The sequence below is a fragment of the Actinia tenebrosa genome, unplaced genomic scaffold, assembly GCF_029948245.1.
Source record: "Actinia tenebrosa isolate PJP-AT-01 unplaced genomic scaffold, QUT_ActTen_1.0 PGA_scaffold12__29_contigs__length_12842862, whole genome shotgun sequence".
Classification (NCBI taxonomy): Eukaryota; Metazoa; Cnidaria; class Anthozoa; order Actiniaria; family Actiniidae; genus Actinia; species Actinia tenebrosa.
This window is the reverse complement of record NW_028292572.1, coordinates 6,725,684-6,753,453: the sequence shown is the minus strand read 5'-3', so window position 1 is coordinate 6,753,453 and position 27,770 is coordinate 6,725,684. Positions and strand designations below refer to the sequence as shown.

At 35.9% G+C, this 27,770-nt stretch overlaps 3 protein-coding genes and 1 long non-coding RNA gene across 7 annotated transcripts; 3 read left to right on the top strand and 1 right to left on the bottom strand.

The window, feature by feature from the left end:
• The first annotated feature begins 3,765 nt into the window (after window positions 1–3,765).
• Window positions 3,766–26,932, top strand: LOC116301959 (uncharacterized). Of its 4 annotated transcripts, XR_004197796.2 has the most exons (5): window positions 3,766–3,828; window positions 5,235–5,318; window positions 25,586–25,657; window positions 25,961–26,052; window positions 26,526–26,932. XR_004197796.2 is itself a non-coding variant. In XM_089028557.1 (4 exons), the coding sequence occupies exon 1, from the start codon at window positions 21,620–21,622 to the stop codon at window positions 22,829–22,831; it is 1,212 nt and encodes a 403-aa protein (XP_088884683.1). In that variant the 5' UTR covers window positions 21,585–21,619; the 3' UTR covers window positions 22,832–23,205; window positions 25,586–25,657; window positions 25,961–26,052; window positions 26,526–26,932. The 4 variants fall into 4 exon arrangements, 2 of the variants coding, with proteins under 2 accessions (XP_088884683.1, XP_088884684.1); XM_089028557.1 differs by lacking the exons at window positions 3,766–3,828; window positions 5,235–5,318 and adding an exon at window positions 21,585–23,205; XM_089028558.1 differs by lacking the exons at window positions 3,766–3,828; window positions 5,235–5,318 and adding an exon at window positions 21,585–23,205 and having other exon boundaries at window positions 25,903–26,052.
• Window positions 15,517–25,923, bottom strand: LOC116301960 (uncharacterized). The gene is made up of 4 exons (XR_004197797.2): window positions 25,600–25,923; window positions 24,578–24,666; window positions 24,090–24,173; window positions 15,517–16,766 (listed from the first exon to the last, which is right to left on the bottom strand). It is a non-coding gene; the product is annotated as an uncharacterized LOC116301960 (long non-coding RNA).
• On the top strand, window positions 18,318–20,554 carry LOC148912138 (uncharacterized). Its single transcript, XM_089028323.1, has 4 exons — window positions 18,318–18,726; window positions 18,808–18,938; window positions 19,243–19,374; window positions 19,706–20,554. The coding sequence occupies exons 1-4, from the start codon at window positions 18,318–18,320 to the stop codon at window positions 20,432–20,434; spliced, it is 1,401 nt and encodes a 466-aa protein (XP_088884449.1). The 3' UTR covers window positions 20,435–20,554.
• On the top strand, window positions 20,691–21,559 carry LOC148912137 (uncharacterized; the record flags this gene model as incomplete). The annotated part of the gene is made up of 1 exon (XM_089028322.1): window positions 20,691–21,559. A coding segment is annotated over exon 1 (681 nt), but the record flags the coding sequence as incomplete, so codon positions are not given.
• Window positions 26,933–27,770: the final 838 nt, after the last annotated feature.

Genomic DNA, 27,770 nt, shown 5'->3' with positions numbered 1-27,770 from the left:
AGGCTATAAAATAAAAAATTTTACTTTATGCATGTCATTGTTCTTGTCAGCAAACTTTGCCTGGTAAGATAGGAAGTCATAGCTCTACTAATCATAGCTCTACTTTTCGCGGATCGATATTGCTTGAATGACTGATAGCGTCTGATAACGTCGAACGTATACAGGTTCATAAGCAACCGACTAGGAATAAATCTTTTTACACTTAAAAGATTGTCTTATTGTGGAAGATTTTTAAAAATCTAAAAAAGAAAAAAATGGATCAAAAAAAGAAAGATTTTATGTGAATAATATGGGATTCGAACCCACCAAAAGAAATTTTAAAAAAAGGCCATTCCACTGTGCCATACCCCCGATACATCCGCAGAGCTGAGGCGGCGTATGGACTTCGGACCTAACGGCTATTAAATCCTTCTGCCCTTGGGTGTACTTCAGGGAAGAGAAAGCATAATAAGATTTGTTCGAGTTTTGAGAGCGTGAGTAGGTATAATGTTTAGGTCACCCATCTAAGTGCTAACTCTCCTCGGGCGAGCTTGACTCAGCAGTATCTTGAACGACAACGATTTATCCACTGGACCACGGTTCCAGGTGAATCAGCATAACAATAGCCGTGAAAACAATACGGAATAGACTAGAATTTTAACAGTACTTTTTTCAACCGATTCCATGCGTGGCAGACATTAAAATACTGGTTAAAATAATCAAAAGCCATCGACAACTGTAACTTCTTTTATTATAAAATCAATACAGGGCCAGGCTTAAGGAAGGCTGAATAGCGCTATCCATGCACCAAAAAAATACTTAGTCAGCGGATAAAGCCTATTTAAATACTATACACTGGATAACTAAAGGGCCCTAACTCAAGATTGTCCAGTGGATAGTAACTTTATCCAGCTTTCGTACAACCGGGCCCAGATGGAAATGTGTCAAGTCAGTACAAAGTTCTATCAACTCAACCAATTGCCTAATAAACAAAACGAAATCGGGTTTTCCCCCTGAAATTGCATCTCCACTGAAGTGCATTATATTGTTTAAATACCGCGACTATTTTATTACTTTGTAGGTCGCAGTATGGGTTCAGAAACATCGAAACCGAGAGAAGACGGGAGATTATAAACCTGGCCGCTACCAACGAGCTAGTACCTCAGTTTAACAAGAGTCAATAAGCGTTTGCTATATAAAAAAAAAGACGTATCTTGTCTTTATATAATATAATTTGCAAAATGGATATTCATGGTCGATAGAAATCGATAAATCACTTAAATCGATAAAAATCGATAAAGAAAAAAGTGTGATGTCGATTTTTAACGATTGATCGATACCAATCGATATCAATCAGTCAGGTAAATCGATTGTTATCGATTTATCGATTAGAAAAATTGATACCGATTTTATACATTGACTAAATCGGGGGTTTTATAAAGCAAATGCGGGCGCAGTGCATTTTGGCTGCCGCTTTAAGGAAATTAGAAATACCAAAGAAAATTATAATTTAAGTTATAAATGAATCTTTTCCTGTATTCATGGCCATAGAAATGCCATACTTTGCGCTCCACTCTCGGTTTGTGTTCAATTTGTGAAGGCTTTAAATCAAGAACAAGCACGAAACAAATTAAATTATACTCTTTGTAGTTAAACACCTATTTTACAGAATGCCACTATATTTTTTTAAAGTTTTAAGCATCGATTTTATTTCAGACATAAATGTCTATGGAGAAGTAAAGTACGATTCTCTATAAGAAGAATTCATTTATCTGAAGTGAGCTTTTGAAGCATTTTAGTGGCTTCAAATAATTTATTCATCCAACTTGAGTTTGGAGCCGACTAGCTTGGCGAGCTTCAAGTTAAAACTGCCAAAACGCGTGTTTTCTTTCTGTAGATAGTTAGAAAATGGTCCAGAAAATTAGAATTTGGTACTCTAAAACTAGTTGATTATAAACTTGAGTAGTAAATTACGATTCTCTATGATAAAAAAATCCGAAATTATCTGCCAAAGCTGCCAAAAATTTAAATGTGTGTTTTCTTTCTCTAAAGGGCTACGTAATGCTCAGAAAATTGGTGTATTTTCTATAACCCTTTTTTTTAAATGAACTAGAGGGATAAATTACGATTTGTTTATGAGAAAAAAAGACTTATTTGAAAAGAGTTTAAAAACATTTTAGTGGCTTCGTCGTTACTCACTGAAATTTTTTTCTATCCATGAACATGAGCGTTATTTGGAGCCGACTTGGCGCTTGAGATTCATGTTAAAACTGTAAAAGCATGTGCTTTTCTTCAGTATAGGCCGACTTCCAAGTCAAAACGCGTGCTTTCTTTATGAAGATAGTTTAAAAATGGCTCAGAAAAGTATGGAGAAGTAAAGTACGATTCTCTATGAGAAAAAATTCATTTATCTGAAGTGAGCTGTTGAAGCATTTTATTGGCTTCAAATAATGTATTCATCCAACTTGAGTTTGGAGCCGACTTGGCGAGCTTCAAGTCAAAACTGCCAAAACGCGTGTTAACTTTCTGAAGATAGTTCAAAAATGGCCCAGAAAAGTATGATTATTTTTCATAAATCTAGTTGCTTATAAACTGGGGTAGTAAATTACGATTCTTCATGATAAAAAATTCCTTTCATCGATCTAAAGTAAACTCCCAGGAAACATCCAAGTCACTCAGAGATCCAAACATCCAGAGATCATTTATTTAGATATCCACAACAAAACGGGCATTTTCGACTTTATCCGAAAAGGTATACGTAATGGTTCAGAAAATTAGAATTTGATTTTCTAGAACAGTTTCTTATGAACTAGAGAAGTAAATTCCAATTTTCCAGGAGAAAAAAATACTTTTCTGAAAAGAGTTTTGAAACATTTTAGAGGCTTCCACGTCACTCACAGAGATAATTTATTCATTTAACATAATTTTGGAGCCGACTCGTCGAGCCTCAAGTTAAAACTGCCAAAACGCGTGTTTTCTATCCGTAGATATTTCGAAAATGGCCCACTGAAAAGTAGAATTTAATATTACAAAACAAATTGATTATAAACTTGAGTAGTAAATTAAGATTCTCTATGCTAAGAAAATAAATTTATCTGTTAAAACTGCCAAAAATTTAAATGTGTGTTTTCTTTCTCCAAAGTTAGTGTATTTTGTATAACCGTTTTTTAATGAACTAGAGGGGTAAATTACGATTTGTTTATGAGAAAAAAGACTTATTTGAAAAGGCGGTTTAGAAACACTTTAGTGACTTCGACGTCACTCGCTGAATTTTTTTTTATCCAACACGAGTTTTATTTGGAGCCGACTTGGTGCGTTGAGCTACCCACCGAAAACCCTTTCCCCTCTCCCCTAGCTAGGGTCCGAATACCTTTGTTTTCCACGGTATTCTCGCATTCACTTCCGATATTCTATTCTTTAAATTTGCTATGAAAATGTAAAATAAATACAATATATCAAACCTGAAATAGTTGACTAAAAGTGCATGACCCCCCCAAAATGTTTGCATAATTTCATGCAGCCACTCATTTTTGGTTGAACAAAAAGGTATGGCCCCCTTCCCATTTGCACCAGCCTACCCCCCCTCCCCCCCTCTAATAAATGACTGGTCCAAAGACTCAGGTTTAAAGTAAAATTACAATAAGGGATATGTTTTTTTGGAATAAAGATAAAGCAACAAAATAAATAATCTTTCTAATAAAATAGAAATCTTGCGTTGAGTATAATCGCGCAAGGTTTTATGGGCTTACAATACAGATATCCCATCAGCCCTTTCGGTTGTCACGCGTCGAACAAGAAAAACATGGCGAATGTGGGTTTTGTTAAGAGAAGAAAATAGCTATTTTGACGGTAAGAAACGTTCAGATTCTTAAAACAACCCTTCAAATATCGAAATTAATTATATTCGCTGCTTTATAGGCGTTTTTTCCTGATATTTGTTGTCTTTTCGTTGCGTTGACGAATGTTTTTTGAGGCGCGTGTGACTTCGCTTGTCGTTGCAGTAAAAGCTTGTTTTCAAACATGCATTTTGTGTTCGTAGGAAGGCTTTTTTAATCGTCGAACAGGCCTAAAGATGTGAATTAATACTTTTTCAAATATGTTTGTTCGATTTTCTATTTCTTTAAAAGTATTTCCGACTTTATAATATTTTCTTCGTACATTGAAGAGGTAGACTTACCTACCCCTCCCTAGAGAACATAAAACCAATACCGAAATTATTACGTTTTGACTTATTATATATGTTTTTGGGAGTTTTTTTTGTGACAATAGTTTTGATTTTGTGACAATATTTTTCATTTTTCATTATAAAATAGATTTTCATGAGCGAGAAACAAGACCATTTTTCAATTGATGGGTTGCAAGCATTCCCAAGAGAGTTAAAAGACAAAAGCGTGGCGGCCATTGTGGTGCCGTTAACAATGGATGCTAATAAGAAATCTTTTGTTTAATGGCACCAACGCTCCCTCGAGAGCCCGCCATGACGTAACGTGCAATCGAAGAATACAAAATAAAACGAAGAAATTAGGTATATTAGAAAGATATTTCTGTTAGGGATTATTAATGATCAAAAATCAAAAAGTAGCACTTATATTTAAATATTTATTTTTGTTGAACATTACATCTATCCTTTTAAAAAAGAAAAAAAAAATGTCATTATGAAGCAAATTTGATTGGTTTCGTGATATTTTGAGGGGTACAGTTTTCTTTCCTTTGTGCTGTGACTATAACAATGGCCTGATTTACTAAACTAGCACCTTTTTCCTTACCTACGATGGCGTCCATATTAATTTAGGGCCTGTTCAACTTACACTTTGGCATCCTTTTGATAATTTCTGGAAAAGAAAATTATCAAAGGATGCTGACACGTGAAGAAAGGGATACAAAACTAAAAAGTTTGATGTTTGTGTGCAGAATCATAGTTGTTTGGAGGTGTGACTGTGGCATTTTTTTGATCTCGGTTCAGCAGTTCCCTGACATCCGTAGTATATAAATTATAGTCCAGAACTGAGATATTAATACCTCAAGGCTAGACTATAGATTGCAGAGTGCAATCAGAAGGTAAAATGCAAGCAACTGGCTTGTCGCTGACATATGAAAATTAAATTTGTGCTTTTAAGGAACTGCCAAGCCAACGAGCTGATAAAAATAAACTATTTAAGTCCCTAAGCTGAGCAACAAGCCACAGAGCCACTGGAAATAAATACTTCAAACAAATTATAAATACTTAATGATGTTTTTCTTCAATTAAATTTCAGGCGAGGAACAATATTTGATAAAGATTATGATTGACTTACCCTGCTCCCTCAGTCCTCAGTCTCCCTCAATAACTGTATTTGCTGGTATGTTATATGTATTACTCTTGCACATGAAAATAGAACATTCTTGAGCAAAACAGTACTATCTGCTGTGGGAGTTTTCATTAGTGAGTGCTGCTCATCAAAACTGAAACATTTTGGATCTAAACATTTGAAATATGCTTGATTTTCTCTGAATGCAATCAATTTTGTTTGTTTACAAAATACTTACAATTTATAGTGATGCATGGAAACACAAAATAGCACTTTGATGACACCTCTCATGCTTAATTAAGTATGTGTTAAGACAACCTGAACAGGAGAGTTATTATCTTTTTACGTTGAACTTAATAGTTTGCTTTAAAGTCGACAAGTTATGAAAGTTTTTGGCAAGGAAATATTTTTATTCAAAGTACATACACTTACATGTAGCCTGTGGCCATCATATACTGTAAGCATTGTTTGTTTGGTTATGAGAACATAGAGACAGTGGGCAACCATGGGTTGTGGCAGTTAATGGATTACTTTTAGAGCCCCCCCTTTATATGTTGCTGTTGTCTTTGTTTTGTATTGCTCCCTGGAAGATGGCTGCCATATCGTCAAAGCAGTCCATCGAGCACGAAGAAGGGTTTGAGAGTAAAGTGTAAGAATATATGAGAGATGAGGCGGTACGTCTTGTGGAATGGGCTCGGAAATCATAGGAGAACATGCGTAATAGATAAATTACATGCCCTGTATGAAACAAAACGGCTGTTCTTGGTTTCTAGTTAATTTTTTACGTGACTTGAAGTTGTGAAAGGCCCATTGACCCTCTTCTTCGGTCGTTTCGTACAAGGCTCGTAATTTACCTATTACGCATATTGTTCTTGTAAGAATATAATGAACAATGGAAAGCGATTGGGTGATTAAAGTGTAAGAATTTAATTAAGTATAAAAGCAATGGTGTGTTAAAGTGTAAGAATATAATTAAGTCAGAAAGCAATGGGGGTAGGGTGGTGCAGTGAAAACGACATGCAGGGCAGTGTCGATTGAAATGAAAGAATATAATGAAGTCAGAAAGCATGGGGGTGTGGTTGTGGCAGGAAATGGAACATATTTTTTTGGATTGTGGGATTAGCAGAATTGTGGGCTCATAACCAGGTGTACCTATAACTAGAAGGATATTTCAATTATTAGACTTTCAAGCACACAAGGAGTGCAATCAACTCTGGTTCTTCGTTCGGGTACGCAAGGAGTGCAAACACAAATTCCATATTTGCACTCCTTATATTTACTGAAGGATAAATTGCAAAATGAAATGCATATGGCACTTTTGTTACTTCTCAGTCTCGTTGTCGATCTATAGTTTAGCTCTAACTCTGGCTCGTCGTTTGAGTACACAAGGAGTGCAAACAAAATTTAATTCTATATTTGAACTTCTTTCAGTATGAGCATGGATTTTACCTGCAATACTTTCAAACATTTCCCCCAATTTCTGAATTTTTGGCAAATAATACACCTTATGGAATGATAATGAAAGTTAATGTTCTTTAATTCTTATATGCAATAGTATAGAGATATCCAAGTCCCTGTTAGATTACTGTAAGTTTATTTTTCTTATGTTACGGCATATTGTGATAACAATATTGGGCTAATACTAGGACGCTCACATTAATTCAACAAATTTATACAATATATATTGTTTGGATCGGCTTTATTCTATAAATGACTTATTTTTTCTTCTTGATAGCATATTGCTTACAGCTTTTTAGGGGATGGTATTAATAGGCTCACTTAAAGAATCCTCACCAAAAAAATGTTTATGTGGTGTAATTGTTTTTCTTGAAAAAGTCTCTGTTAGAACCTTTAACTGTTATCCTCATCCAAAAACAACCTCTTGGCTGATCAAAGTCATTGCACAGATAGAATTGGAATTTAGCTGTTCTAAGGTGTTAAAGAAAGATGAATACTGAAGAACCCGGAGAAAAACAGTACAGTGTGGTTTCACTGTGTGGAACTTGCTTTTTGATTTCCCCATAGTAAAGAACCTATTATGTGAGGTTTAGCTTCTTTAATTGTTTGGATGACCAAAATATTTTTATTTTCAAATCTGTTTTTGTGGGGGAATGAGTGGTGTATGCTGCTAATGCATTGCCTTTCAAAATTGTGAGACCAATGGGTTGGGTCACTGGTTCGAGCCCTGTGGGCGCCACATGTGAATTTAGTTTGTTTGATGTAATGTTTTCTCCTGTACTACAAGAGTTTTTCTCCGGGTTCTCCAATTTTCCTCCCTACATCAAAATCAACATTCGTGTTGAGTTGTGTGTATGGAATATTTGAAGGAGTGTGTATAGAGAATACACGGCCCCACATCTTCTTTCTTTAAAGCCTACCGTGAATAAATAGTAATATTTATTTATTTATTTAAATTTACTATTGTGAGGCTTAAAACAATAGCATTTTCAGTTATTTTTAACAATGTTGATTTAGAAACCAGGTATGACTAATCTGAATGTAATTTGGCTATTTTTGTTCTTGCTGCCAACTGGCTGTTATTTTAAGCCATGTAATTTTAAGCCATGCAAAAAGTGAAGGACACCATGAGAAAAACCCTTTAATCAATCAACCAATCAGCAATCTTTATACACATGCAATTTTGAGTCCAGGAATTCAACCTGTGATCCCAGAGGTGAGTGTACTACTGCTATGTTACCTTTGATTCCCCTGTTCTGCAGTAACAGGTTACTACATACAGCTCATTCGAAAACATCTTCAGTATTATTTGATATTTGGATATAGCAGGATTTACCTGTTTTCTCATTATCGAATAACATTGGCTTCTACCTATTCCCAGTAATTAAATATCAGCCAATCAATATCTTGAGCATTTGGTAGTTCCAAAAAATATCCATTCTCCTACCACAGGTGGAATTTTGGAAATCTGAAGGAGAAGGGGGAGTTGTTTGATCTGAAATTTTAAATTAGAGGGGGAGCATCTTGGTCTTGAATTTTCAAAGGGGAGGGGGGGGGAGAATTACTTTTGAAATATGAAATGTGAAAAAAGTGGATAAACAACCTCATCTTTGTAGTTTTGGTGGCATCGTACTCTTTCAATCACATCTTAGCCACAATTGAATAAACACAACAAGCTAAGAACTCATTCATTGCTATATGGTTCAAGATCCATTCCAAAACTTTTACAGTATAGTTAAATAAAATAACAAATCATAAATTTTAGCTGCCTTGAAAGACCTTTTAAACTCAAATAATTTGGAATCTGCATGTTTGGCAAGTTTTGATAAAGCCTGCTGCAACTTTGTTGCTCATGACAATTCTTCATGCTTTGCCTGAGCCAAGGCCAGTGCTGTCTTTAGCTGTTCAACCAAAGGGTCGTCTTATGGAGGATCTTCCACCATGATAGCTTCTAGTAATTCATTCTTGTTGGCAATTTCATTATCAAGAACATGCAACAAGCTGCTGCATAATCAACCCTTCTTTCCTAACCAGATTTCAGTCGGAAGGCATAATAAAATAGCATGTATAATAGCATAAAACACATCTAAAAACTAGCTAGAATGCTTTAACGTTGACACCCTCGACACAATATGGATATTTTCTGGACTAACCATTAGTATTGCTTTCTTTAATCAAGTTTTTAAAACATCTTGCTCCCAGTAGTAATATAAGAAATAATATCTTGTGCCCAATAAAAATATTTCTATAAAAATAGCAGTTGCAGATGTCAATAAAGGTGTCTGTATGTTCAAAGGCCCTTAATTATCTTGTTTTGTACTTTTTTGGAGACTTCACCTACAGTGAACAACAGTCAAGAGGCACATGGGAAATGTTACAGATAAGCCAAAGTAATAGAGTAAAAACATTATTATATACAACACAAAATAATAGCACTCATTTCAAAAAAAATTGAAACCTTTTTGCTTGCATTTTATCACTGGCTCTACTTTGTACATCTTGTTGAGAGCACTCTTGTGTTATTAGCCATTCAAAGCTTGATGAAAAAACTTGGGAAAATTGGCATTGCAGTGCATTGTGGAGCAGATTTAGGGGACATATGAAGGGGGGCATGGTATAGCACGGTTTGCACCAAGAATACTACCAGACTACATTACAAGATATTTGAATCCAAAACTATCGAGGTTTACTATAGATATTGGAATAATATTATGTTTTCGTTACAGTCTTATTGAATTTAATAGGATTTTCGTGTAGTTTTGTTGACACAGTGTTTGACATTATAATGAGACATGGATAAAAAAAAAAAAAAAAAAAAAAAAAAAAAAGAGTGAAAACATAGGATTTTTGGCTCCAAGTTCTACAATACATGTTGATGCATACTTTGTTTAAAGATTACCAAACCATCTGTGGTTGGTATTGAACTCTGATATACTAACACCTGTCCACAGTGAAATACTCACCTCTGGTGTACTTCTAGATTCAATCAATACAGGATGCAGGTGAGTAACTAGTATAAGATATGTTAAAACACTGTTAACTATAGAATCTAATAGAAGCTGTTGTATAGACAAATATAGGTCTATCATGATACAAAGAGCAATTTAAGGCATACGATTTTTTATACTTTTAGTAGGAAAAGTAGAACATTACAAGAGCAGTTGAATTAATAGTTCATAATATGAGGAAAGAAGCTATTGTTCTCCACGCCATAGTATTGATAAAACTTTTCATAGCATTTAATTGGAATCAGTCATAAATTATTATTAGAGTATTGCATATATATGTATATTCATATTTTATTAATTCATTCATGTAAAGCGCTTTTGATCATTTTAATGTTAAAAGGTGCTATAGTAAGTTAATAAATTATTATTATTATTAGTAGTAGTAAAAAATAAAATAAGAGTGTAAGCTGCATTTAGAATAATTATAAATCCTTTGATGGTTGACCATAAGCTCTGGCATTGTTATGCTGTTAAAATGATTTAACAGATTAATAAATAAATGAATGAGTAACTTTATGAGTAACATCAATCAAATTATCAATCAATCTTTCCATAAATTCACTGGGTATTTTTGGTCCTGTTGAAAAGTTCCATTTTTTTCCTTTGGAGCTATCCTTTTCACTAGTTTTGTTTTTGGTCAGAGGTACTGTGATGATTAATATATACTTCGCTGTGATAAATGAAATGCTGTTGTTGGTCAGAAGTACTCTGATGATTAGCATATCCATCGCTGTAATGAATGGAATGCTATGGTTGGGCAGTGACTTGTGCACTATAACTAAGGAAATAGGGATAGTATGATGGTTGAGAGTTGTCTGCCTGATAATAACACTATAAATTGTAATACATTAAGTAAGGATGATTGTCACTTTGCCACTCTTATCCATCTCTGAACTACATTTGAAGTTGTATCAAATGTTGAGCAGTCAAGCATACATTTGCAATGTGATGACTTGTGATGACAGTTAGCTGTTGAAAAACAAGAGTTTTGTGAGGCGCATTTGATCATATTCACATGCGAATTTGCATCACATAAGTATCAAATAAGTAATATATACAGTATGAGTGGCCGTGTTGTATCAGATATACAACCACGAGGCGTAGACTTATCAAACGTCTAGGTTAGTTCCTTTGTGTTTCACTAAAATTTTCAAAATGAAAGTGAATTTGGCCAAGAAAATTCAACTTAAAGTTTATGCAAATGAACACAGTTTTGTATCAGATTTACAACACTCTTCACGGTCGTGATTTCTGTTGTGTTTTCCTCATGAATTATTAATGAGTTTGATAGTAATAATAATTATTTAAATCAAGACAGAGGCTGAAAGAATAAACATTGGCTGTTCCGAAGGTGGTAATATTGTTAATGTTATATTTCACCTCGGATGGACATTTTGTAGCATGTAATAATGACATCTTGTTGTTGTGTATGGTATGTTGTTGAAGTGATTGTTTACACAAATGATAGCTTGTGTTGAATGGGATGTCACTGGTTAGATTTGGTCTTGATTTTAAGGTGTTGACTGTAGTGACTGTGTTTGGAAAGTGTTATCTTTAGTGATGAAGTTTAAGTCTTGATGCTGAGTATTTAAACTTGACAACAAGCTGATGTCGTCAGTTCAAGGTAGTTTTTCTTGTTTATAAATTTGAAAATATTATTGTAATTCTTGTTTTGAAGATAAGACAAATTGTACCCTCAATACTCCAATTACTGATTGTGAAAATCTAGGGTTGGATGATTTGGCTTCTCTTATAAAGTACAAGGAAAAAATTATGAAAAAACAAAATTAAAATTTATAAACTGAATAAATTAATGGTATTATAATACAGTTAAAAAATTGTTTAATGCAGTTCTTGAACGTTTAATGCAGTTTATGTAGTGTGTTAAGTATCCCATTTCACTAGATGACCATACTAAACTAGCACTCTAAGGAAAAATGATTTGATATTGTCTCAATAAGCACCATGACATAGTAGCTAAGCTAGTCATAGGCCAAAGCGATTTACTAGGTGTATGAGACATCTAGTTATTGACCAAAATATATCAGAAAAGTCTAAAGAACATGAGAATCATAACAAATATGATGGTAAACTAATAAATATCTTGATATAAGCACCATGACATAGTAGCTATACTAGTCATAGGTCAAAGAGATATCCTAGGTATTAGAGACATCTAGTTATTGACCAAAATATAATATATCAGAAATGTCTAAAGAACATTAGAATCATAAAAATATGATGGTAAACCTATGAATACCTTGATAAGCACCATGACATACTAGATAAACTTGTCATAGGTCAAAGAGATGTCCTAATTATTAAAGACATCTAGTTATAGAAAAAAATATATCAGAAATGTCTAAAGAACAGAATCAAAAATATGATGGACTTGATGCAACTCACTATTGTAGATCATTGTACAAGATACTATACTAGATATATATATATCTTAAGAACATTAGAATAATGAAAATATGATGAATTTGATACAACTCACTATTGAACATTATAATAGATACTATACTAGATATATAGGAGTGCTGCTAAATAAAACTATAGAATTGGTGTCAGTAACAACCTTGGGTTTTTAGGGATAAACACAAGCTAGGGTACCCAGCCCCTGGGGCGTGCCCTATTAACCACTTATCAAGGTTTGTTTCTGTCAATAATGTGTATTAAAGATATTGGCACTATATTGGATATCTGAGCAGTTCCTGTACATAATTCAGTCAGTTAAGGCTAAAAAAAAAAGAAATCAAACTCTCTAAGAGTTTATCTGATAATGAATGAAGCACATGTTTTAACAAAGTAAAAACATATTTTGAGCATGCTGCCTTTATCCAACATCTTGTTCAAAAGTCAAAGCATACCATTCAAACCATTTTGATTGACAGTAGAAAAATGAATGAAATATGAGAATGAATGGAATATGAAAATGAATGGAACATGGATTAAGGATAAAGGAACATGATCACTTCAGAGCATTTAGAAAAGACTCGTATGAGTGAGTTTCAGGTATTGGCCAGTTTGCATTGTTTTTATTGCATTACTGCTGTCATCTTATAGAATGTGTGAGTGAAGCATTTGCTAACTCTATAGTATGGTCATTCTAGCCCCTGTTGCCCTCTGAATTTTTATATTTAGTTTAATCATTTTAGTGACCCTTTATACCAGGGCTTCATGATGTAAACAGCTATTACATAGTCTTGGGTAGTTTCACAGTATGCAGAGACAAGATAAAAGTAATCCCTGTTACCCCTCTCCAGGGGATAAAAATGACATCTTGAAGAAATGACAACACAACAGCACAGTGACCTAGAGATATTTCAAGGTATGCTGAGGAAATACTAATGTAATCCTAGACAACCCAATACTCCACCAATACGCAGCCCAGTTGGCAAGAGATCTTCCAAGGTATCTGTGAAATAAGAACATAAAGCATGAAGATAGTCAGACAGACGCCATTATTGTAAAACTATTAAACAAGCAATCCTACATGGTATATCATGTTGCAAGACGACGGTACAGAGAAAAGACTGTATTAGTCCCAGGTGCTGGGAGGAAAATAAAGCACTAAGACAGTCAGTGAGACACTATGATTGTAAGCCTATTAAACAAGCAAACTTCCATTGCGTATCATGATGCAAGACGACAGTACAGAGAGAAGAATGGTTCCAGACACTGCAAAGAAATTAAAGCATGACGATAGTCAGTGAGACACTATGATTGTAAGCCCATTGAACAAGCCATCTTCCATGGTGTATCATGTTGCAAGATGACAGTACAAAGAAAAGACTATTAGTTCCAGGTGCATGATGATAGTCAGTCAGCCACTATGATTGTAAGCCCATTGAACAAGCCATCTTCCATGGTGTATCATGTTGCAAGACGACAGTACAGAGAAAAGACAGTATTGGTTCCAGATGCTGGGAGGAAAATAAAGAACTAAGACAGTGAGACACAATGATTAAAAGCATGATGATAGTCAGTCAGCCACTATGATTGTAAGCCCATTGAACAAGCCATCTTCCATGGTGTATCATGTTGCAAGACGACAGTACAGAGAAAAGACAGTATTGGTTCCAGATGCTGGGAGGAAAATAAAGAACTAAGAGAGTCAGTGAGACACAATGATTAAAAGCCTATTGAACAAGCAATCTTCCATTGTGTATCATGATGCAAGACGACCGTACAGAGAGAAGGGTGGTTGGAGACACTGCAAGGAAATTAAAGCATGACAATAGTCAGTCAGCCACTATGATTGTAAGCCCATTGAACAAGGCATCTTCCGTGGTGTACCATGTTGCAAGATGACAGTACAAAGAAAAGACTGTATTAGTTTCACATGCTGGGAGGAAAATAAAGCACTAAGACAGTCAGTGATACATGCTGATTAAAAGCCTATTGAACAAGCCATCTTCCATGGTGTATCATGTTGGAAGAAGACAGTAAAGAGAAAAGACTGTATTAGTTCCAGATGCTGGGAGGAAAATAAAGCACTAAGACAGTCAGTGACACATGATGATTAAAAGCCTATTGAACAAGCAATCTTCCATTGTGTATCATGATGCAAGACGACCGTACAGAGAGAAGGGTGGTTGGAGACACTGCAAGGAAATTAAAGCATGATGATAGTCAGTCAGCCACTATGATTGTAAGCCCATTGAACAAGGCATCTTCCGTGGTGTACCATGTTGCAAGATGACAGTACAAAGAAAAGACTGTATTAGTTTCAGATGCTGGGAGGAAAATAAAGCACTAAGACAGTCAGTGATACATGCTGATTAAAAGCCTATTGAACAAGCCATCTTCCATGGTGTATCATGATGCAAGAATCACCATACAGAGAAGGGAATGGTTCCAGACACTGGAAGGAAGACACCATGACTGTAAGCCTACTGAACAAGTGATTTCTTTGCAAATAAGGGCAGTGAAAAGAATGGAAATCCTGAGACAACAATGGAGAAGAAACAGAGTTTGAGGGCAGCCCTAAAGAATTTCATTTTCGTTGCACTCAAGTGATCACAGTGTGAATTGAACAGGAAAAGAGAAAGACAACCAAAGATGGCCGTCCTTTTCCTTTAAAAGACAGGATGATTGGATGGAACAAGAAAGAGCAAGCATGCCAGAGGTGTGGAGACTGCTCATTGAATAGCCCTTTATTTTACAATAACTTATTGTATTCAGGTTGCTTTTTGGCATATGGTGATTTGCCTTTCTTAAAATGAAAAAATTAAAAGCAGTTTACAAATTGAAATATTATTTTTTAATTAGTTAATCAACTTAATGCACAGTACAATCTGAGCAACAGATTAAATTTGACTTCCCATAACCTAAACAGTTAAACTTAACAAAGTATTAAAATATTATTAACTTATTATTTAATCAACAATGTAAATCCTACTCAATGTGTAGAATAAGGCAGCTAACTGTTTCCCATTTCCTCAGGCTAATTGCTCTTGTAATGTTCTTCTTTTCCTACTAATAGTAGACAAAATTGTCTGAGCAACAGATTAAATGGGACTTTCCATAACCTAAAGAATCAAACTTAAATTAAGTAATAATACCTATTCTACTATGATCTTACAATGCTTTTATATACAAAGTATTAAAATATTAACATATGTACTAATTGAATTTAATGTCTTAGATAGTATTGAACTATAATCAGGCCAATAGCTCTTGTAATGTTCTACTTTTCCTACTAAAAGTATAAAAAATCGTATGCCCTAAATTGCTCTTTGTATCATAATAGACCTATATTTGTCTATACAACAGCTTCTATTAGATTCTATTGTTATCAGTGTTATAACATATCTTGTACTAGTTACTCACCTGCATCGTGTATTGATTGAATCTAGAAGTACACCAGAGGTAAGTATTTCAATGTAGACAGGTGTTAGTATATCAGAGTTGAATACCAACCACAGATGGGTTGGTAATCTTTAAACAAAGCATGCATCAACATGTTAAGCTTGTAGAATTCTGCATAATATTTTGCTTCTCTTTTACTTTATGTTCTCACCTAAATACATTTAAAGATGTTGATCTCATGTATGTTAAGCCCTGGGTCTGTTGGCTAGTGATTAGGATTAAGTATGTTCTTGTTACTTGAAAGATATTCAGTATTTGAAGGTAAAACTTAGCAAGAATCTTCAGCCCAGTAATTACTTGAAAACACCATGATCAAAATCTGTCACATGAGCAAGCACTGATTTATTTAGAGCAGAAAAATTATACTGAAAATGGGTGTACCACATACTATAGACACCATGACAGCCAATGTTTCATCCAACTTCTTTCATGCATGTCTTTGTATTTATTCCTGGAAGGGTTGACTTCCATGTTCTGGTAAGGGGATTACAAAATAGGTTATGGTTAACCAAGTCGAACTAGGCAGTAGTCTTGGTGCAAATACAGTTATCCTTTAACATGAGAATGTTGTTCTTTATGACATCAGCACACAATGCCCAAGGGTTTAGGAGGGTCCTTCTGTATGTTCGTTATCACAATTGATGACTATGAATTCTTGCAATTATTGGCAACAACTGCAGGACCAATTCTGTAATGTTACTAATTTTTCAGGTGCTATTTATGTGTTGTACATTTGATGTTTATCCTCTATTACTCGTTGCTTACCTGTAATATTTTTGGTTGTCATCAGTGTTGGATAATGTCAAGGCCATTCATTGATAATATGCAGTCCTTTTTTAATTGGAAATTGGCTTTGATGATAAAAAAGGCTGTCCAACATTGATGTCAGCCATTAAACACATTCAAGGGTTAATCCTTGTACCTGTGACGGTTGTTCACTGTTGGGAGTGAGTACTTTTTCAGTTTTGATTCAGTTTTGGCTATTGGCTATTTTGAACAAACCACAACATCAATTTATGATAATGCAGCTGTGGGTATGTGATTGGCATAGTGACAGAGCGGTAAATAAAATGTGTTGTAATGAAAAAATCAAAAATTTTGAACTTGACAGCATCATCACCATGACAACATGATCCTTGGCTGAGAGGCTGGCAAGCTGTTGGAAACAAATGAGACATTTGTTGAGAAACCTTAGTGTTTACTAAGCTAAGTTCAGTTTGATTTCTCTAGAATGCAAATGTTAAGACAGGGGCACTAGCGAAAAAGATTTTGCAGGTATTGTGAGTGATATTCTTTGTGTATAAAGACACATTATATAAAAGCCCCTTGAATACTAATGAAGAGGACTTTATTGAGTAAAGAGGGCCAAGCTCGTTATGTGTGTGGTCACTAAAACACCATAACAACAATAAGAAATTGCAATGCTTTTACTTTGCAGCTGAATAATTGACATCTGTTATATGTATGGTTTTCAATCATTTTATAAACTTGGGTTTATCCTTCAATATATAGAGTGCAAACAATATAACCGTGAAACTTTAGTAATACTAAATAGCACAATTTCATGCAAATTCCATTGTTTTCTATTGCCAATATTTTGTACTATTTAGTAATTAGTGTTTCACGGATTAAGAGCGACTTTCTGTAAAAATCCACCAAACGGCGGCACAAGTCAAAAAATCGATTTCGCTCATATTTTGTCCATAAGTAGCCTATAGTGTGAAATGAAACGTGCTGTAGTTAGTTTTTTAAAATATTGCTTTGTTTGGCGAGAATTTGAGAAAAACGATTTTGACCGGAAACGGCACTGAAATCGCCTTTCGCAAAGGTCAAAACTATCAGATTCTAATGAGCCTCGCGCTGGAAAACTACGGCTCTGAACCTAGTTGAAACACTATATTTTCTTTTTTAATATATTTCTTCTTAGTTTGGCATTGAAATACTTCCATAATTTTATTTATTTTCGTCTGGAGAAAATTACAAATTTAAGCTATAATCGTAAAATTGCTTGTAAACAAATCATAGGGTCTGAAAATCGCTTACGTTTTATATGTGCTCTTCCTCCAAATTGCTCAAAAACTGTCTTGTAGGCTTTATAAGACAATAATCTTCCAAAATATGCAGAAAAATCGCTGGGCAAATTATTTTGACTGAGCCGCTGGAGAGCTTTCTGATCAGCTATTTAGCAATCTTTTTGGCTCGCGGTATATTGCGTGACGTGACAAGCTTTTTCAGAAATCTCTAAAAATCGACTTCAAGAATAGTGAAATCGATGAAGATTAAGTATTTCTTTCATTTCTAGAATTTTAAGCTATTATTTGGAAAATTTTTGGGACTGTTTATTTACCTCCGAGATTATGAACCTTGAATCTTGCGTTACATTGTAGTCAACAGAAATGACCAGGGACTTCGCTGCGATTCCTGATCATAAATGGTTACAAAAGATTTTTTAATTTCTAGGCGCGCCGTAAAACATTTGTGCTTGCAGTCTTTCTTACTCAGTTTTAGCGAGCAAATTGAATATATATCAAAGATTTCGATGCATGTTTGCTATTATTTGTTTTGGAATAAAATTTCATAAATGGGATTGCTGAGTGGCAGTTTGTACATTCTAATAAGGTTCTATAACTACGCACAAAAATCCCGTGAGAATGTTGTTTTTATCACTATATTGCTAGTGAAACACTCAAAATAAATCAGTAGTAAAATGGAAGCGCACTGTTCATTTTACACGCTTGTTGGAGGGCATTGTACCTACGATCGGAGAGACAGGAAGCACTCAACAGAGATAGTTCCTTTGTTAACGTGCAAAAAAGATATTTCTTCTCACAAATCACTTTGGAACTTTCAAGATGTTGACAATGAAGTTGATTTAATTCTTGCCCGTGCATCAATATTTGAACGCTCGGAAAACATCGAGTCAATAAGCATTTGTCCCTTCCATCGCCTCACTCTTGGAATTGGATGGAAAAGAAGTAGTACCAGGTGTAGCGTTCCTCAAATGCTATCTTGTCATGCCGGTAAAGCAAAATTACCAAAGGGGGACCGAGGAATGTCAAAAGTACTCTCTCGCCAAGTAAAAAACCAAAGGGGTATTTTGATTCCAGTTGGTTCAGGTAATATCAAGTAAATCGATAACTTTTCATTCCTGAGAATAAAGACATTTAAATATTAAGATGAAATTATTTATGGTCAAGGGTTGTGCCGATCGTGCAGAGAGAAACTTCAAACCTTTACTGAAGTACAAGAAGATGAAGAACACTCGACAAACAAAAAGGAAGCAGAGGAAATCAAAGGTCTGATTGACGGAATGTACAACTTGAGTTTGGTAAGCAGCAACTAGTTTTCTTTATTCCACACCATTCAAAATACTTAGACCGCAATGCTTGATGGGTACACACCGTAGAATATACCACCAACTATATAACGACGTCCTTTCTGGATTCTGATTAGCCCGCCTATTTTCAATGGTTTGAGACAGATAAATGTGAGGCCGCTGATTCAAAGAACTTATTAAATGGGATAGGTTTGATGTTATTTTCTTCAGATAGCATTTGTATCCCATATTTCTTTCTTCAGGTCTGCTGACTCACAGTAAGTTTAAGTTAACTTGTGTGTATTTTTATATCAAGGTCGAGAAACTTCAAACCCTTGAAGTACAAGAAGATAAAGAAAACCTCCCAGTAAAGACGGGGAAACCGAGAGAACTTCCCGATTCTGTAGAAATCGAAAGTCTGATAGATGGAATAACCAACTTGAGTTTGGTAAGCGGCAACTAGCCTTCTTATTCCATACCATCGAAAATACCTAGACCGCAATGCCATACAGCCAATTATATAACCAGGCCTTTTCTGGCTTCTGATTGGCCCGCCTATTTTCAATGGTTAGGAATAAATACTGTATGCGCAAGGCCAAATTTAAAAACTTTGACTATTTCAACTACAAAAATATATCTGAAATTATGCATGGATACCATTGATGACATTTTCTTCATATAGCCTTCGTAATAGATTACCAAAAAAATATCAGTGGAGCTATCACATAAATTTTCTTCAGGTCTGCCGACTCATGTTGAGCTAACTTTTTTTTATCAAGGATGGTGACAAAAAATCAGCTGATTTCCTGGGAACTAGCACTCTAGCAGCCGAGCGACCATCATGTCTCTTTGAAGCCGATGTGCGTTTGGAAAGTTTGTCCCTGCATTCAGATATTTCAGATGATTCTACCTCGGAAGTGCGCGAGAAAGATAGCTCCAAGTATCACCTTAATAGGTTTTTGAAAAGTAGAGATATCAGCCCCGTGCGATCCTGTTTAGATAAACCGTGGAGTGAAGCTGGAGACCGGACCAAGCGATATTACGTGAGGAAAGCTAGCCAAGCCGTAGCAGCATCTTTAAACATAATAGCACCTAATGATTCTGATGAATTGTGGCATTCCCTAGTTGGTTCAAAGGCAATTCAAAAGCAGATACCGACCTCATCAAACGACGCTGAAAGTGTAGACAACGCCCTACTTGAATGCCTTGTCCAGTGTTATAATGAGGCAGATCAGTGGGATACCCGCAGACAGATACTATCTATCATGGTTGAGAAAATAAGCTACAAGAGTCTTTGCATGTGGATCCCGGATCTGAGTCGATATCGCTATCAAATCGCCAAAAAACACTCACTAATTCATGGTAAGGGAGTGCCTGTTCCAAGACCGTGTCATACGAGAATGCGTGTTCCTCAAGAAAAATTGGACCATTTTATTTGCTTCATAACGAGCCAGCATATCATCCAGGATTTGCCACTTTGGCGAGAAGAAGCTCACCCTGTCGTCTAATGAAGTAATCACAATACCCAATGTTATCAGGTCGATGGTTCCAGAACGCATTGTCAAACAATATCAGCAGTACTGTTCAGAAACCAAATTTAGTCCGCTAAGTCGGAGCACTCTTCTTCGAATTTTAGAAGTTTGTACAGCATCGGTTCGAAAGTCCCTACAGGGCCTGGATTATATTACGGCCTCTGGTGCGAAAGGCTTTGATGACTTGATGGAAGCAGTTGAAAAGCTAGGAGATCTGGGCATGGGTATGTCTTGGGCCAAAGAGAAGAAACAGCAGTTGGCGTTGTGCAAGCGTTATCTGAAAAGTGACTATAAGGTAATGGCCTACCACTAGGGAGTGGGATGGGTGGGGTAGGAGAGGCAGGGTGGTAGTAGAGTGGTCCATTAACCTCATGTATTAATACGTAATATTTCTGACCTTGACGATAGGTCCACATTTCTATGTCATCTGATGTACCAGACCACTGTCGTAAATACGCTCTAAGCGATCCAACCGCGAAAGATTACCAGTGTGCATGTGATCACATCCATGATGGCCATTGTGCACGTTGTGACCTCTTGACTTCAATCATTAACGAAATCGAGAAATCACCTGACAAGATATCTGGAACCCAAGATGAAGTAGACGACTTAACCTTCACCATTGAACAAGCAAAGCACAGCATTCTTGCTTGGAAGTCCCATCTACTTCGTTCCATTAACCAGGAGGACGCAAGGCTCGACTTGATAGATAAATTAGATGATAAATCAGTCTTTTTAGTCCAAGACTGGGCGATGAAATATTTACCCAGAAAGTATCGTGAAAGCCAAAGGGATTGGTACGGAAAACGTGGGATACCCTGGCATATCACTGTGGCGTTCAGACGTGGACAAAACAACGAGCTCGAGATGACCACCATTGTTCACATTTTTCAATCTTGTAGCCAAGAAAGTGATGTAGTCTTGGTTATCATGGCCGATGTAATAAGGCAGCTAAAAGGCGTTATGCCCAACCTCGAATCAGTGTATTTTAGATCAGACAATGCAGGGTGTTATCACTCGGCATTGACCATCGCCAACGCAAAAAAAGTCGGGGGAAAATTTGGTGTCAATGTTCGAAGGATGGACTTTTCCGACCCACAGGGGGGGGGGGGGGGGGTGGGAAGAGCCTGCGACAGAAAAGCGGCGACTATAAAATCCCATATGCGTCTATTCCTCAACGCAGGCAATGCTGTCCAGATGAAGAGAGCAATTGAATCTTCAGGTGGAGTTCCAAATGTTAGTGTCACGCTTTCGGGTTTGCCAGATACATCAGCTCTTAAAACTTTCAAGTGGGCGGGAGTCAGTTATGTCAATAACATTGAGTACGGTGAAAATGAGCTGCGCATTTGGAAAGCGTACAATATCGGATCTGGAAACCTCATTTATTGGAAAAGGTTTGCCAAAAATTGTAAAGCTGAAATACCGACTCTTCCGGTAATTGAGAGCAGTATGGCCCAAAAGATCCAGTTCGCAGCGCCGACGTCTGGAAAGAAAGTCAGTGACACACCAACAGATAACGACGAAGAAGAGTCGGACAGTGAGCTCCCAGTCAACCCTTCATTTGACAAACTCTTCTGCTGCCCCGAAGAGGGGTGCATGAAATCCTTTCAAAGGTATTCTAACTTACAGTATCACCTTGAATGTGGAAGGCATAAGAAGGTGCTGGAGCAGGGAACCCTGCAAGACAAGGCTATAATTGATTATGCAAATAAGCTCGAACAAAGTAGTACCAGGTTACAAGAAGTTGCTGTTGGTTCTTCGCACGATAAAGAGGTCAGCTCCAATCTACCGTCTCTACCGAAGGGTTGGGCCCTAAAAACCACGCGACGAGGAAAGTTCACGGCCGCCCAAAAAGTTTACCTTCTTAAGAAATTTAACATTGGTAGAGATACTGGAAGAAAACAAGACCCGTCTACTGTTGCTAAGGAGATGAGGCGCGCAAAAGATGCTGATGGTAATCGCTTGTTCCCTAATAGGAAGGACTTTCTAACAAGTCAGCAAATAGCAAGTTTCTTTTCAAGAATTGCTTCAAAAAGCAACGTTGGTTTGATTGCAGAAGATGATGATGATGGCGACGAGGATGAAGGTGTATGCAGTGCTAGACAGGAAAAGACATTGGAAGAGTTGAGAATACTAGTAACAAAGGAAATAGGCCTCAGTCATCCTATCATGTATGACACACATAATATTTGCGAACTCCTTTCCAATGGGAAACTCAGTGCTAAGTTCAGCGTTTCTGCATTACGAGATGCGTGCTTTTACTTCGACCTTGATGTTTCTGAAATCAAAGCCAAGCGAAAGAAACCGTATGTCGACAAGTTGCAGCAGTTGGTAGAATCGTGTACCTGTTATCAAGCAAAGCTAATTAGATGAATTGAATAGCTTATAAACCTAACTATGAGTATGACGAGTGTGTTTTGTTTTGTTTTTTTATCATTCACACATCAGTTCTCCTAATTAAGCATACCCAAACAGCGTGGGCTACCTGTGTTGTCGCGGATCTCTTGAGCTTTCAGTGGCATGACTGGATTAAGTTTAAATCAAGAAGTAGGGGAAAAAAAGCAGGCGAGTATCGAGGAAAAAAGGAAAGGACAGTCTGCTTGTTGTTATGAAAATATCTACTTCTGCGTGAGGCAATTTTATTGCGGACAAAAAAAAAGGCAAATTAATTCAGTGTTTACCGGGACTTTGTGCTGTCTTCACAACAATTTAGTGTAACGCAAGATTCAAGCTTCATGACGTTGGAGGTAAACAAACAGTTCAGAAGTCTTCCAAATAATAATTCGAAGTTCTATAAATGAAAGAAATACTTAATATTCATCGATTTCACTATTTTTTAAGACGATCTTTAAAGATTTTTGAAATATCGTGGCGAATTTTTATCACGTCACGCAATATACAACGAGCCAAAAAATTGCTAAATAGCTGATCAGAAAGCTCCCCAGCAGCTCAGTCAAAATAATTTGCCCAGCGATTTTTCTGCATATTTTGGAAGATTATTGTCTTATAAAGCCTACAAGACAGTTTTTGAGCAATTTGGAGGAAGAGCACATATAAAACGTAAGCGATTTTCAGACCCTATGATTTGTTTACAAGCAATTTTACGATTATAGCTTAAATTTGTAATTTTCTCCAGACGAAAATAAATAAAATTATGGAAGTATTTCAATGCCAAACTAAGAAGAGATATACTAAAAAAGAAAATTTAGTGTTTCAACTAGGTTCAGAGCCGTAGTTTTCCAGCGCGAGGCTCATTAGAGTCTGATAGTTTTGACCTTTGCGAAAGGCGATTTCAGTGCCGTTTCCGGTCAAAATCGTTTTTCTCAAATTCTCGCCAAACAAAGCAATATTTTAAAAAACTAACTACAGCACGTTTCATTTCACACTATAGCCTACCTTTGGATAAAATATGAGCGAAATCGATTTTTTGACTTGTGCCACGAAAAGTCGATTTTGGTCGATTTTTACAGACAGTCGCTCTTAATTGTTTGCACTCTATGGTATTTGGTGGCTATTATTGCTTTTGTCAGTTTTCTTTGATAAAAGTTTGAATCATTTGTTCAACGCAATACTTTGCTTGGAAACTATTGTTTATTGTAAGGGAGGTGCTGCAGTGTATGGGTAAACTTACTTGTTTGTTGTGTGTGCAGGCTGTCCAGGCCTTGACAAAAACATCACTATGACAACATGATGTTTGGCTGAAGATGCTGATAACCTGTTGAAAAAGTCAAAGATAATGATTTTAGTTTACCAGGCATTCCCTAAAGTATCATTTCTTTGTTTAATGGGTGCACATGAGAAGACACAGAATATAAATACAACCCAAACAAAAAAATGTATTTTCAATAAAAATACATGGTCTGAAATGCGAAGAGATTAAGCCAAATAAGGTAGAGAGGTCTATTATGAACAAATTTGTTTTTAATTGTCTCTTAAAAACCACTATTTCATCAAACCATGTGTGCTGTGGTCTACTTTGCCTAAAGGTCTACGTAATGAAATATAACTAAATTGATGCTCCATTTTTTTTGGCATCTGTTCTTAATGAATACAATAGAAAAACTATTTTTGAATGGATGCATTTCTATATTCTATGACATAGATAATAGTTTAACTTACTTGTCTGTCATACATCTGCTGGCAATAGCTTGATGCAATGTAGTATCATCACAATCTAATGATGACACATACCAATACTTGTCATCAAGCTGTTGAAAAAGCAAAAGATCTGTTTAGAAACCTGAATCAATCTGTTTGAATAATAGGGTGTTTGCATATGATGGCGTCATTTTACTATCACTTCTAAAATGCTTCAAAAATTTTCTTTCTGATTCAAATTTGTATTTCCTCCTGAGAATACTAAGGCAATAGGCCCTTTGCAGTTAACGGCCACGTCTCTGTACTGGACTGCAAAATTTTTGTTTTTATATTAAACTGGTGATTCTCTTTAGCTACTTGTAAAGAACTGAATGAAAACATGTGTATCCAGTGTGTTACGAAATGCACTTTTATTACGATCTCTCGAAACCGGTTGTAGAAAGTTTGTTTGCAATCAAGTAAATTTCACCCATGGGAATCAAAATGTTCATTCATTTGCTCTCAGTGAATTAATCAGCACATGATTGCTTAGCTGCAAAGGGCCTATTGGTGCTAATTGAACAACAAAGGAAAGTGTGCAAAGGATTCTGGTAGTAGTAGTAAATGACAATATAATAAGCCTGAAGCCAGATGACGTTTTACCCCTGTCTCTAGACCATAATCCTTTTCACATTGCTTTTGTTCTTTAATTATGACTATTGTTCCTGTATTCTCTAAGGAATCAAAAATTTTAATATGAAAGAATTTAAAAAACTATTATGGTATAGAGTCGGGGGTAAAACGTCATCTCACTTCAGGCTTATTCAAGTGAGTTTACAAGTTGGCACTGCATTCTACAAATGTGCTATACTGCATAACTCATCTCAGGCCTTCAGTCCTGTAAGTATACTGGTCAGCAGTAGACCATGTTGTACAGTGGGAACCCTGTGGTTGTCTGACATCTACCATGTTGGTTTTGAGAAATAATAGCCCATAGAGTGCCACAACAAAGCATTGTATAACTAACTTATGTATGAAATTGTTCTGCAGAGTAAACTACATACCTGATGATTAGTAATAAACTGCTGCTTGGGATATGAACAACACTTCTATGGCAACAAGGTGAGTCCATATTGTTATGAAGGTCACAGGGTCATCAGGTTGATATTCAGGTCAACAATCATACAGCAACAAGGTTATGAAGTTTGCAGAGTCAACAAGTTGATATTCAGATCAATACTTATACAGAATTAAGGCGAGTCCATATTTTTATGAAGGTCACAGGGTCACCCCCAGCTTGATACTTGGGTCAATGCTCAACAAGATGAGTCTATATTGTTATCAAGTGTTTTTGCTTCTTGTTTTAGTGCAGTAAATCCATCATTACCAGATTAATACTGAAGTATTCCATTATATATTGGTTAGAGTCAAGATGCAGTATGGTAATGGGTTCAGATGTCAGGTTTGGCAGCCATCTTGTTACAGATCACTGGACAGCCTTATGGAGAGTTTCACGTGTAAGTTATACTTTTAAAACTGCAATACAAAGAAAGATAAGTCATTTGGACATTAATATTTAGTTTTTTCTTGGTTCTAACGAAGGAGGAGAGGTTTTAAAGTTTCAAAAACTAAGTTTAGTGTAACGATGAAAACCAAAGATTCAAAATATGTAAAAAAATGAAAATATACTCAAACTAAGCTTACACACTGTTTCAAAATTTCCCAAAATTACACATTTATGTTAAATTTAATTATATTTTTCTCAGAAAAAGTGGAATCTCGGAGTTCAAAGTCAACACGTGTCATGGCGGTCAATCGAACTTTCGAAATCTTTAAACTGGTTAAAAGTACGGAAAAACGCCAGAATAACGCAGAAAACACAATAATTCTTACCTTTCATAGTTCTCGTGTCCTTATCTCTCTGTTAGGTGAAGCACGAGCAAATAATTTTTTTTTGTTCTTGTAAAAGCTTCTCTTTATATTTCCACAGATTGACACACGTCGAACCGCGAAGGGAACAAGATTGAAATGAACACAAGTGACACCAAGGGCCTGGATACTAGCACTTTACACAGGAAGCCCGCTAAAAATTTGATTTTTTGGCGAAAATTAGACGGTTTTTGAGCAATTTTTTTTTGCTCAAAACGTCAAAAATGATTAGAAAAGCCTATCTTAGGACTCTACGGAGGATAAAAACCCGAAAAAAGCTTGTTTTAGGGGGGAAATCATCATTATGTTAATTAGTCACGTGACAAGTCACGTGACCTTTAATTTTGCGTTTTTTGGGTGTGATTTTTCAATTTTCTGTGACGAAATTTTTTTCGTGGGTTTGAAGCAATTCTCTTTGTGTTTAGATCATTAGATCAAGCAGTTAATAATAAAAGAACATTGAACCTTTATTGTCTGATATTTATTGTCTGATTCATAAAAAGATAAAGAAAAAAACAAAAAAACAAAAAAAAAACCAAGAGTTGAAAAACACCCTTTAATATCTAGACACCCGACCAAGAATAAAATACACCCAGAGACAAAGAGGAACAAACAAAGATTTCAAGACGCATCGGCGCCAACATTTTTTTATTGCACTTTAAGTTATCAACTTTATTGACTCATGCGGCTTCGCCACTTCGCGCGCCTGTTTTGAAGTTAAGCCTTTTTACACGTTCAAACTTTTAGTTAATTTTTTTGCGCAAGTTTTACGTGGTTCTATTATACTCGTGCCGGCAACCGAAACTTGTGTCGAAAGTTGCAGGACGAAGGCACTGTGTATAGCCCCGTTTACTCTGGCGATTTATGCGGCGATTTTTGCTGCGATTTTTGTGGCAATTTTCGGAAACATAAAATCTTTTGTCTAGGAAAATCTTGGTATCCTGAATAAAACTTTACAAGTAAGTTCTTTACCATTATTTATTATGGACAGGATCGCCAAAAAAATCGCAGCAAAAATCGCCGCAAAACTCGCTAGTGTAAACGGGGCTTAACACCCCCGTGATTGTTGTCCCGCAAACACTCTATAAACAAGTTTTAGCTAAAAGTTTCAACGTTTAAACAAGGAGCTTTAATTCTTGCAGCAAAACAGCTCAGAACAACCGCTTGATACTAGTAGATTATGCGCATATTTTTTAAAAATCCTTTGTTTCAGTTTGAATAAGTGTTTTGAAGCGTAGATTTAACTACCCGAGGGAATAACACGTGACTCGACTACACCGCGCCCAAAACAATACATGACGTCATA